Here is a 13,180-nt window from a genome sequence, read left to right on the forward strand (position 1 = left end):
TGGTACCCCCAGTTTTTTCACACTTTTTTTCATTGACCTCTTTCTATTCTGCATCCATCCTTCAACCTCATTTCTGGACTCTCTTCAAATAATATATCCTAGGCAGGGATGAATTTCAGCCCAATCCTCTAATGGTAAGATGCCGCAGGAAATTCCCAGGCTGACACCCTTTGGCTGAATAAACCCCATTCAGAGTCAGAAGGTGAATGTGCTAAAGTGGTCATTGCTCCAAATATCTCATTGTGGGGCCCTTGCTTGGTGCAGTGTGATCAGTTTCATCACCCATAGTGAGATGACTGCACATCAGCCCCAACCTTCCTAGTTATACACACTGGGGAGAGGAGAGTCATCCAAGAATGCTGTTAGTACAATTTCTTTCAAGTCCATTCTGTAACTTAAACCTGGTTAACAAAGTGGCTGCAAGGGTTGGTTAATAGGGTACTGTTTAAAGAAACAGGTAGGACTCATAATGAACAAACCACTTGGCTCCTAGAGATGGATAGTCTAAAATGCTGAAGCAGATTTTTAACACTCATTCTTCTCCTAAAAGATTTACCTAGCCAAACTCCCCCCTGGTTTCTACTACTAGTAAGCCCTTGTCAAACCCTTCCTTCATACCGAATGGCAAAAATCAATCTTCAAGTAGTTTCTGTCCACCGTATAATTCTTCTTGTAATCCAAATCAAAGAGGTTGTCTGGTATATTTTTTTGCACACTTTAATATGCACAAACTATGACTTCAGGTGACATGACAAATCCAGCAAGAACATTTCGCACATCCTGCCATACCAACATAATTCATTCATTCATGGCCATTTGCAATTTTTAGAAATTCTAATTCCTTATCATGGCCTACCAGCTTCATTGCCTGTTGTTCTCCCAATAAGGCAGTACTCCTTGTTCTTTGGATGCACCAAGTTTTTGCACTTGCTGGTCCTTCTGTCAGGGACACTGTTCCCTGGCTCTTCAAATGGTGACAGCTCCCTCCTATCATTCAAGTCTCTGCTCAAGAATTACCTTCTGAGAAAGGCCTTCCCACACCACACTATTCAAAGCAGACCCTCTTTCTATCCTAGTCACTCTGCCTCATTACTGTTTTATTTTATTCATAGCATCTACTTATGATTGCCTGGCTTTATCTTCTATCCCTTAGCTTGTTTATTATTATTATTGTTTATGATTGTTATTATAATCTTTTGTGATTTTCTGTCTCCCCTCCCATCTCAAATTTAGTTCCAAAAGAATAGAAGCCTTTTCTGTTCTATGAACCACTGCATCCTCAGCACCTAGATTAGCCCTTGGCATAGAATAGATGCTCAGTTAATTGTTGTTGAATGAATGAATAAATATTAATACTTATTGAGAGATAAGTATGGAAATGTAGTGTTGGACAAAACATGGTTCCTGCCTTCAAGGGGCTCATATTTGAATCTCCTGACTTCTCCAGCTTTTGACTTCACAGCAGCTGGCACCAGAATGCTATCTCCACTTTTAGTTAACTCCCACAACCATGTCCAGTATCTCTAAAAACAAACAAAATAATGAAGGCCCTTTCATAGTTTTCAGGGCCTTTCTTATGCAACCCTCCAGTGGGACACCCACATGATATGATACAGGGTTTGGCGTGGGTAGGGTTGTCTGCATTTGATAAAGGAAACAGCTGGCCTGCAGCCCAGATCATGGGGCGGTGGCGCCCAGCAAGACACTCACCAAATGACCACACATCCGACTTGCTGCTATAGCGACTAAAAGAGAAAACTTCTGGGGATGCCCACTTCACTGGGAATTTGGTGCCTGTGGAACTGGTGTACTGATCATCCAGAACGAACCTGGGAAGAAAGTGGAGAGAGAAGGTCAGAATGTTCCAGGGGCCTGAGTCCCATTCCTGAGACTTCACTGGCACCACATCCCTCTTTTACCTTGTCATCCCAAAGTCGGACACCTTGATGACTTGGTTTTCTCCCACCAAACAATTTCGGGCAGCCTGGAGAGGAGACAGGCAAACAAAGGCGGAGAGGAAAACTGTTGATGAGTCATCAGTAGTTAAGGAGTCTCCTATAATCATAGTCCTTTGCTTTACTGCAGTGCTGTCATACAAGGGCATCATGGAGCTTTACATATGTTAATTAAGCCTTACAAATGCCTGCTGGAAGTTAACTGCAAAGTTGAATGTGTAAGATCCACTATCAAGATGAGTAAGTTTATCTTCATTCTTGAGTTCTAATCAGAAATCCTTGGTGTTGTCTAACCAAAGATAGGCTCTAATGCAACCTGATGTGATAGGAAATGTTAATATCAGGGATAACAGGAAGAAAGCGTCTCCCAGTTGACTAAATTAAGAATGTTTTGATCTTGTTAATCCTCTTAAAACTGTTCTTCAGTAGGGAGAGTACCTGACCCCTAATTAGTATTATAGAATGTTGCATTGAAAGAGCCCTTAGAGATGACACCCCAGTGTGTCTCAATTTTTTTTTTTTTTTTTTTTAGATGGAGTCTTACTCTGTCACCCAGGCTGGAGTGTAGTGGCTTGATCTCAGCTCACTGCAACCTCTGCCCCAAGTGATTCTCCTGCCTCAGCCTCCCAAGTAGCTAGGGTTACAGGTGCCCGCCACTAAGCTCAGCTAATTTTTTGAATTTTCAGTAGAGATGGGGTTTCACCATGTTGGCCAGGCTGGTCTCGAACTCCCGACCTTGTGATTCGCCCACCTCGGCCTCCCAAAGTGCTGGGATTACAGGCGTGAGCCACTGCACCCGGCCACGTGTCCCAAATTTTAATGTGCATACAAATCATATGGGGAATGTGTTAAAATGAATATTCCTGAATCCCAGCCACCAGAGATTCTGAGAATAGCTTAAGAGCTTCCCCATTGTGATTCTGGTAGACCCCTGAATAACACCTTCAGACAAACTCAGTTTCCTCAATTTACCAGGAGGAAATTGAGTCACAGAGAGGTTAAGAAGGAGTGGCAGTTATCTCCATTTAGGAAGAATGTAAACTGAAATGCAGGAGGTGAAAGAGTTTGGGCTGGGATCTGAGCCCAGAAGTAAGTCCTCATGAAGCCCTTTCCACTAGGACCACCCAAAGTAGGTGAAGGAAGGGAGAAGCTGAGAAAGGAAAGGAGATTGCCTGTGATGTATTATTTATTAATGCATTCCCAGTCATTTCAGTGAGACCTGTCCCTTTACCCTGGACCTGTGGGTGTTCACCCTGCATGCTCATACCAAGTCTCTGTGGATGACACACGCCTCTTCCAAGTAGGCCATGCCCTCACACACATCCAGACACATGCCCAGCAGGGTCTCTGCAGCAAAAAGTCCCCGCTGGGTGCGTAGATAATCTGACAGGCAGCCGTGCTCCATGAACTCAAACACCAGGCAGATGGGGGCCTGCTCCAGGCACACCCCATACAGCTGCACCAGTTTGGGATGAGAGAGTTTCCTGGAGGAAAAAGACAAGGGGTGAGATGGCCTAAACTCAGTCTCCCAAAAACGCCGAAAATATCATGGTACCAAAATAGCCAATGGTCATTTTGTCTAATTTATGGTTTGGATGAAAATAATATTCATTCCCTCCCCAAAACAAAAACATGTCATTGGAGCTGAGACATGACAAATGGCAAGGAGTCAGCTGTGTGTGTGAAGATGAGCAGAGGCCAGTGTGGCTGGCATGTCATGGACCAGAGGAGAGATGGGTAGGAGCTGAGAAGGGGGAGGTGGGCATGATCAGATTATGGCGGGCCTTGGAGACCACTGTGAAGAGTTTGATTTTATTCTCTGTGCGATAGGAAGCCACTGCCAGGAGTTTGCACAGGGAGATAGTACCACAGGGCGTTTGAATGGCATTTCAAGAACACGGAACCGATGTTCCCCGCAGAGTTTCTGCATATCCTTGTTTTGAGCACTCACATCATGACTTCAGCCTCCTCTATGAAGTCCTCTTCTGACATAGCCCCTTCCTGAATGGTTTTGATAGCCACCTTGTCCTTGTTGAGCCAGTAGCCCAGATGCACCAACCCAAATTGCCCACTGCCAATCTCTTGCACAAAAGTGAGCTCCGAGGGATCGATCACCCATTTCCCTGGAAGACAGAGAGATAGTTCTCTGGGGTCAGCAAGTGATAGATATAAGGTATTGGGATACCAGGGGACTATAAAGCCCTAATTAGAATTTTAGCCTATTGTTAATATAATTCAAAGATGGCAAATAAATTATCTTTTTCCCACATAATAACATAGGATATGCTAGAAAACTATGAAAATATGTGTGGGAAGGTAACATGGAAAGAAGGAGAGTGGCATTAATCAAGGTATTAAAGAAACCATATTAATCAAAATATTAAAGAAACAGTTCTTGCAATGTCCCATTTTCTATGTCTGATTGTAAAGTTTTTATTGTCATTTTTCACACTAAGTAAATTTCATTTGAGCTGATCATTCTTTCATTCATTCATCTATTAAGAGCACCTGCTATATACACAGAACCCTATTAGGCCTTACCGGGGCGGAGGGGCAGTTAAAGAGATAGATTTAAAGAGAATTTGTGCGGAGGCACAAGCTAGTACGGTGTCTGGCACATGGGAGGCTCTCAAGAAATGTTTAACAAACAAATACGAGATTCCGAGGCTCAATTTCCTCACCAACAAAATGAGTGGGCTGACCAGATAATATCTGAAATCCCATCCAGCATGGACACATTAAGATTCTACATTTATTAGAATACCCTTATTTTCATAAGGAGGCTAAAGAGGCATTATCTTTCCCCAACACTTGGTCTGGTACCTAAACAGCCAGATTTCCACTGCTTTGAGGCAGAGACTCAACAGCAAGCAGTATTGAGCACCTACTGTGTGCTGGACATGGTGCTGGTTAGGGATAAAGAAGCCCATGCGTGGCAGTGGTTCTCCAAGTATTGCCCTCTGACCACCTGTATCAAAATCACCTAGCGTGCTTGTTTAAAAAGTAGACTCAGCCAGGCACAGTGGCTCCTGCCTGTAATCCCAACACTTTGGAAGCTGAGGCAGGAGGATTGCCTGAGCCCAGGGGTTTAAGACCAGCCAGGGCAACATAGTGAGACCCTGTCTCTACAAAAAAAAATTTTTTTTTTTTTTTTTGAGACGGAGTCTCCCTCTGTCACCCAGGCTGGAGTGCCGTGGTGCGATCTCGGCTCACTGCAAGCTCCGCCTCCTGGGTTCACGGCATTTTCCTGCCTCAGCCTCCCAAGTAGCTGGGACTACAGGGGCCCACCATCACGCCCGGCTAATTTTTTTTTTGTATTTTTAGTAGAGACGGGGTTTCATCGTGTTAACCAGGATGGTCTCGATCTCCTGACCTCATGATCCGCCTGCCTCGGCCTCCCAAAGTGCTGGGATTACAGGCGTGAGCCACCGCGCCCGGCTCTACAAAAATTTTTTAAAAATTAGCCAGGCATGGTAGTGTGTGTCTGTAGTCACAGCTACCTGGGAGGCTGAGGTGGGAGGACCACTTGAGCCCAGGAGGTCAAGGCAGCAGTGAGCCGTGATTACGCCACTGCATCTCCAGCCTGGGTAACAGAGCAAGATCATGCCAGAAAAAAAAAGTAGACTCCAGGACCCTGTCAAGGATTGTGTTTTGGTGAGTGTTTGGATAGGAGCCAGGAGTCAACATTTTTAATAAGCATTCTAGAAGACTTTCATGCACACTGAAATTTAACAGCCACCAACCTAGGAGATAAGAAATGAAAATTAGACCAGCCTTCTCCACAGGCAGCACACAGCTGGGACCAAGGCATGCAAAGCCAAATGCCTTCAGAGTCCAGGCAGATAACCCCAAGCGAGTGAAGCAATTCCGCAGGACAAGAAAACATAGTAGGGGCTGCAGCACTGGAGATCATGCCATGCCTAAAGGCATTCCAAAGAATTTTGACACTCTCTTATGCAGACAAACACTTCTAGATGCTGTCAGCTTGCAGTTCTTGCAATAGTCTGCTACTCAACCAACTAGATGATATAAAAGTTCTAGAAGATAGGTGGAAATACAGTGCTAAGGCATGGTTTTCTAACATTTTTCTAATAGCATTTAGTAGGGTGCTCTGTACAAAGTAGGTGCTTAATAAACACTTCAGTAATGAACCCTTCACTAAAACCAATGGCCACTGGTTTGACCTAGAGAAATGTGCTTATATATGTACTTCTCTTACACACAATGTAAATATTCATTAGTGCCATCATCTCTAGATATATAAAATACTTGTTTTAATGGTGATTTGTAGTCTGAGGAACAGGTAGGCTCATGGCCAGTTTATTCAGAATTTGCCCCAGACCTTTAGGGACATGTGTTTACATTCCTGATTGTACTGCTCACCGTATCTCAGCCCTGCTGTAACTGGGGCTTTCTGCCTCCCAAAACAAACTGGATACCGGAGTCGAGTCACCAGGCCTGGGTTGATTGAAAAGCCAAGAAGCAGTGGTTAGGGCTTTGCTGTAGCAACCATCTAACTTAAATCACTAAAAAAATAATAATAATTATCAGATGCAAAAGCTAATTTTATTCCGGAAAACAAATCCCAAAGCCTAATTACTGATACCACATCCTCTTTGAAAACATCATAAACACAGATGGGCAGGTGGTAAAATTCCATTATTTCCACAAGATAACTTGCTAATAGAAGATATATAATATAATTAAATATTTGTCATATTTTTCTATTTGTATATTTATTTATTATTTATGGTCAAAAAGAAGCCAGGGTGGGCTTTTGCCAGTTTTCATTAAGTCTCCTGTGTGGGTGCTGATACAGTTTGGATGTTTGTCCCCTCCAAATCTCATGTTGAAATGTAATCCCTGGCTGGGCACTGTGGCTCAAACCTGTAATCCCAGCAGTTTGGGAGGCTGAGGCGGGCAGATTACCTGACATCAGGGGTTCAAGACCAGCCTGGCCAATGCAGTGAAACCCTGTCTCTACCAAAATACCAAAATTAGCTGGGTGTGGTGGCACATGCCTGTTATCCCAGCTAATCAGGAGGCTGAGGCAGGAGAATTGCTTGAACCTGGGAGGTGGAGGTTGTAGTGAGCCAAGATTGAGCCACTGCACTCCAGTCGGGGTGACAGAGCGAAACTCTGTCTCAAAAGGAAAACAAAAAAAGAAGAAGAAAAGAAAGGAAAGGAAAGGAAAGGGAATAAAAGAAAAGAAAAGCCCTATGTTGGAGGTGGGGCCTGGTGGGATGGGAGGTGTTTGGGTCATTGGGTGGGATCCATCACAAATGCCTTAGTGGTGTCACTGTCCTTGTGATAATAAACGAGTTATCACTCTGAGTTCATGCAAGACCTGTTGTTTAAATGTCTGTGGCATCTTCTCCCTCCTCGCTCCTGCTCTTGCCATGTGATACTCCTGGTCCCCTTTTGCCTTCTGCCATGACTGAAAACTTCCTGAGGCCTCCCTAAAAGCCAAGAACATGCCGGCACCATGCTTCCTATACAGCCATGGGCCAATTAAACTTCTTGTCTTTATAAGTTACCCAGCCTCCGGTATTCCTTGATAGCAATTCCAAAAAGCCTAACCCAGGTGCCCTCTGGCTTTGTCCTCTAGAGCAGCAGTCCCCAACCTTTTTGGCACCAGGGACCGGCTCTGTGGAAGACAGTTTATCCATGGATGTGTGTGGCAGGGGGTTGCTTTCAGGATGAAACTGTTCCATCTCAGATCATCAGGCATTTGATTATTATAAGGAGCGCACAACCTAGATCCCACAAGTGCTGTTCACAATAGGGTTTGCACTCTTATGAGAATCTAATGTCGCTGATCTGACAGAAGGCGGAGCTCAGGCGGTAATGCTTCCCCACCTGCTGCTCACCTCCTGCTGGGTGGCCCCGGTCCACCCCTGCTCTAGAGCTTACCTCCTCCATTATGCTGGTGATAGTTGATGAGAAGAGGGATGGAATCGAACACATACTTTTCAGCCACATAGTATCGCTTAGGATTGTCATTTGTTTCCTTGATGTGATAATGCTTTATACAGGGATTGTTCTCACTTAAACGAATGAAACACAAATGTAGTGATTATTAAGAAGCAATGTTGAGACACAAAAAAGTCTACTAGTATTAAGTTCTTATTATCTTTGTCTTATAACCTCTCACAAGATGGCAGATATTGTTCAACTTATAAGTCGGTCTTGACAGATTGGGCCTGGGTGCTGCAGTACTGTGTTAAAAAGGACTCTGAGGTTGTGTCTGGACCCAGTGGACAGCAATGCTGTGATGGATTGGTGATGGTTCTTCCATTGCCACAAAATGAGGGAATAGAAATATTTGCTATGTGTTTGCCTTGCCTGTTCTATGAATTTAAATGATTGTCAGCATACATTGAGAAAGCCTCTCTGACCCCTTCACCCTTATTTGACTTTATGCTGCAGAGGATGAACGTAACAGGCCTGACTACCCTCCTTAGAAAGGCCTGCTTGCATGGTTAACCCTTGGCTGGTGTTTGGGAACTTGGATTTCGGGAGGGCTCTTTCCCTAACTGATAAGAGTGGTGAGCTGTGCCTTGCCTAAACTGTCTGCTAGAAACAATGTGCTTTATGGTGAACACTTGTCTTCCTTTTGGGTATCTGGAATTTTGGCATGTGCTAGGCAGGGGCTGTCTGTGGAAACAGCGTCCAATAAAAGCCTGGGGCACTGAGTCTGACGAGCTCCCCTGGTAGACTGCTAACGTGTGGTTACAACTTGTTGCTAGAGGAATTAAGGACGTCCTGTTTGGCTCCAGTGGGAGAGGACTCTCGGAAGCTTGTGTTTTGTTTCCTCTAGATTTTGCCCCATGTGTCTTTTCCCTTTGCTGATTTTGCTTTGTATCACTTTGCTTATTAAATCTCAATAAGTCTTAGTCCTGGAAGGCCTCCTAGAGAGTCCCTGAAGCTGGGGGTAGTTGTGGGGAACCTTGACACAGACTTCATGTTTCATCCCTTCTCCATCATACCTGTGGGGTTGCAGGTCACCTCCTTACTGTCTCCCAGCCATGGCAGAGGCACGGCCCCTCTGTGATGTACACTGTGTTCCCTCCTATCCCTGGATCAGGCCCTTCCTCTTTGCCACCTGCCCTTGCTCCACGTCCTGCTCACATCCTCAGTCTTCCAAAAAAATTTTCCAAAGTCACCTTAAAAATTATTTGTCTCTTCTCTTAACTCTGACTGCACTTTGGTCATTATCAAACATCTTAGTTCTAACTAATGTTCTAATTAGAAGGGAATTTGAGACCTAGATGGGTTCTTAGACGTTGTTTTACAGAGAAGAAACAGGTCCAGAGGGGCAGAAAAGCAGCAAGGATCTTGCAGTCAAGTTGGCTGGAGCCTGGATGTGGCTTGGCGCCTTCAGACCCACGGCCATAGGGAGGCACCATCAGCTCCTGAACCTCGGTTTCTTCTGTGTGAAATGAGCATAGTAATACCTGCCTTCAGGGCTTCTTAGGATTGGAAATGGTCTGCATATTTTCTGGCACATAATAAAGACTCAGTTAATGGTAGGTAGTTTCATGAGCAGAGCCAGAACTGGAGTTCATATATTTTTGCTTCCAGATAGAAATATCTCTTCTGTTATTCTATGTATTAAATTACATACTCATCCAATACAGTGCCAAGTATTTTATGTCTTTAGAACTCTAAAATTGGAGATGCTAATTGAAAGACGACCTGGCATCCACTCCCAGCTCTGTCACTTTCTAAGTCTCTTAAGTTCTATCCTTGATCTCCATGGCCTTCGTTTTCTCGGAGTAAAGAGGGAAAACAGACTATTTCTGGTGAGCCTCTGCCTCTTGCACTGTCTAACTTTGTTGTCTGTACCCCAATGCTCACACGCTTCAGAAGTGTTTCTCTCCACTTTGCTGAGCAGAGTTAGCTCCATACCTCACAACAGCCTTGGTGAAAACAGACACGGTGTATGTTCCTGGAGTCCTGGAATCTCTTACCATGAAGGCTCCTTCTTTGCCCTGGAATGGTTAGAAAGAATGGAAAGTTAGTGATCTCAGGAAACCAGGCTTATGCCTCCAGCTCCACTTTCTTGCCCACAGAAGCAGGAAATACTTGGCAGAAGTAGGCCGACTTGGCATAGAGCAGATTTCAGTAAGAATGGCTACTGTTTCATTTACTCCTGTCCTTCAGTAGATATTTCTTGGTCTCCTACATGGATCCCAGACTGTTCTTGTGCTGACATGAACCATGAATGGAGACAGAGACATAAGCTCTGCCCTTTTAGAGCTCCCCATGTATCAGACTCTTTACAGATATTTTCCAACTCTTACCACAATATTGCCATCTGGATATTGGTATCCTTAACTGCCAATGACACTGAGTGCCAGAGAGCTTAAGTGGCATTCCCACGACCCACAACTAGAAAGTGACAGAATTGGGATTTGAACTCTGGCATGTGAGCAAAGCACAGCCTTGGTCTACTACTCCAGGATGCCTCCTTTCAAAGAATGTTAGAAGCTGCTTCTCCATTTCCCTACAAAGACACAAAACTGTCCTGAAAACTTCATCTGTGTCTTAATGGGAATATATAACTTTAAAAAATTTTTTAGGGTCAGGGGGTATGTGTGCAGGTTTATTACATGGACATATTGCGTGTTGCTGAGATTTGGGTTTCTATTGAACCCATTAGCTAGATAGTGAACATATTGCCCAATAGGTAGTTTTTCAATCCTTGCCACTCTCCCTTCCTTCCCACTTTTGGAGTCCCCGCTGTCTATTGTTCCTATCTTGATATCTGTTTAGCTCTCACTTATAAGTGAGAACATGTGGTATTTGGTTTTCCGTTTCTGTGTTAATTCACTTAGGATAATTCCTCCAGGTGCATCTATGTTGCTGCAAAATGCACAATTTTGTTCTTTTTTAGGGCTGCATAGTACCCCACGGTGTATATGTGCCAAATTTTCTTTATCCAGTCCACTGTTGATAGGCACTTAGGTTGATTCCATGTCTTTGCTATTATGAATAGTGCAGGTGTCTTCTAGGTAGAATAATTTATTATCCTCTGGGTATATACCCAGTAATAGGATTGCTGGGTTGAATAATAATTTTATTTTTAGTTCTTTGAGAAATCACCAAACTGCTTTCCACAGCGGCTGAACTAATGAACATTCCTACCAACAGTGTATAAGGATTCTCTTAATGATAACATATTTCTTAGGCCCTTTCCAGAGTGAGAATTTGGCTGCAGGGCGGAAGGAAAAAGAACATTAAGCTCCTGGTTTCATGAGAGAGGTGGGAAGAAGGGAGTGACCTGAGAATGTAACTTTCGCCACCCTGACAATTCTGCCAGCACTGATGAAATAAGCACTAATAAATGGACATACCATTTTATTCATTCTTGGCGGAAATTAAAAAATCTGAAGTCTATTTTAAGTACTTCATATCTAACACTGTTCCTACCCCGCTGTAAATTTGCGCTGGTAACATTTGTTAAGCCAAATATTATGATTCACTTAACTTAGTCATAGTGAGGGCCCTAAGTAAAGGTCAGAGTTAGACAAGATCCTTGTGGGGAGGGCATACACTTGGAGTATAAGGAACAAAGTAAATAGAACCTACAACAACACAAATTCCTCTGTCCCACAACTAAAAAGATAGTTTGCCTATGGGCACACATCTGTGCACACACACAGACAGTGGCCCATGCTAATTGTTTGAATTCTAGAATCTCTGGGTTTAAAAGGATTTTTTTTTTGAAACTGGAGTCTCATTCTGTCACCCAGGCTGGAGTGCAGTTGCGCAATCTCAGCTGACTGCAACCTCCACTTCCTGGGTTCAAGCAACTGTCTTGCTTCAGCCTCCCGAGTAGCTGGGATTACAGGTGCCCGCCACCTCGCCTGGCTAATATTTTGTATTTTTAGTAGAGATGAGGTTTCACTATGTTGCCCAGGCTGGTCTTGAACTCATGACCTCCAGTGATCTGCCTGCCTCGGCCTCCCAAAGTACTGGGATTACAGGCGTGAGCCACTGTGCCTGGCCATAAAAGGAACTTATAAAGATGAGTAACTGTATGAGCTTCAGTTTCCTCATCTGTAAAATGACCTTTGGAAGGTTGTTGGGAGAACTAACGTAATATGCCTAGAATTGCTCCTGGAATACAATACTAGGACAAGAACTATTAGGGTTATAATTGGCCATTATTATCACATGCTATGTTTGCTACTTATTGGAATTATTCCATTGTCAGTCTCCATCTGAGACATGTTGGTTGTGTTAGGAGTATTTTTCTTTCTTTCTGTTCATATAATTTGAAGGTGACATTTCAGAAGATAATCTCAACACACAGGGTAAGTTATTGTGAAAAGATGGACTGATAATTCATAGTCTTGTTACACTGCATTATACTTTAAGAGTGTCTCTGACATACAGCCATCTTTCATTCTGGAGGTGGTGCATTTCTTCTCTTGAAACAAACCAATTATTAAGTCAACATTGAGTCTTCAATGACACTTTAGAATGTCTGAACTTCAGATCACCCTATGTGTGAGATGCTGTAAGGTGTTCTAAGTGAGTTACCCGCTTGCAAGGAATTTACCATCTACCTAGATGGGTAAAGACAGAAGAGAAACTGCTGAGATTGGAGGCAGAGTGAGAACAGAGCCACTGGAGAAGTAATAGTACTGATAATAACATTTGACCCATAAGAGTTCAAAAGCAAGAAAAACCATGTTCCATAGCTAGGGCGAGGGAAGGCATGAGAGACTTCTGGGAGGAGGCAACATTGGAAGAACTGATATGGCACATTAAGAGATGCTTTTTAGTGGCTCCCAAATGTGGGTAAGTCCCAGAATAACTTGGGTACCACCTCTTGAAGTTCTGACTGGATAGGCCTGGAGTCCAGGAATTTGTAATTTTACAAAGCTCCTGCAGTGATGGTTATGATCACCCAGGTCCCCCTTAAGTGGAATTGTTAGTTTAAACACATTTATTAAGCCTTCAATGTATTCATTCATTCATTCAACAAATATTTATTGAACAACTACAAGGTGCTAGATACACTTTTGGGTGCCTAGGTACAGCAGGAACAAGATAAATTGTTTATAGTCTAGTGGCGAAATATGTGTGGGGCAGTACATCAGGAGTTTTAGTTCATAAAAAGGTGTAATGAATCAATTCATCTCTTTTTTGTATTATTATTATACTTTAAGTTCTGGGGTACATGTGCAGAAAGTGCAGGTTTGTTACATAGG

The 13,180-nt window shown here is 43.5% G+C and overlaps 1 protein-coding gene across 1 annotated transcript in view; it reads right to left on the reverse strand.

Annotated features, from left to right (window-relative positions):
- ITK (IL2 inducible T cell kinase) overlaps nt 1-13,180 on the reverse strand; it is a 75,358-nt gene that overhangs the window by 7,510 nt on the left and 54,668 nt on the right. Inside the window, exons 9-15 of the mRNA XM_055284762.1 lie at nt 9,867-9,949; nt 7,869-8,002; nt 6,339-6,413; nt 3,907-4,078; nt 3,223-3,439; nt 1,920-1,984; nt 1,711-1,829 (exon numbers count right to left, since the gene is read on the reverse strand). Coding sequence (XP_055140737.1) covers nt 1,711-1,829; nt 1,920-1,984; nt 3,223-3,439; nt 3,907-4,078; nt 6,339-6,413; nt 7,869-8,002; nt 9,867-9,949 — 865 coding nt within the window. The remainder of the gene's footprint in view (nt 1-1,710; nt 1,830-1,919; nt 1,985-3,222; nt 3,440-3,906; nt 4,079-6,338; nt 6,414-7,868; nt 8,003-9,866; nt 9,950-13,180) is intronic.

This window comes from Symphalangus syndactylus, chromosome 7 (genome assembly GCF_028878055.3).
Source record: "Symphalangus syndactylus isolate Jambi chromosome 7, NHGRI_mSymSyn1-v2.1_pri, whole genome shotgun sequence".
In the NCBI taxonomy this organism is placed as follows: Eukaryota; Metazoa; Chordata; class Mammalia; order Primates; family Hylobatidae; genus Symphalangus; species Symphalangus syndactylus.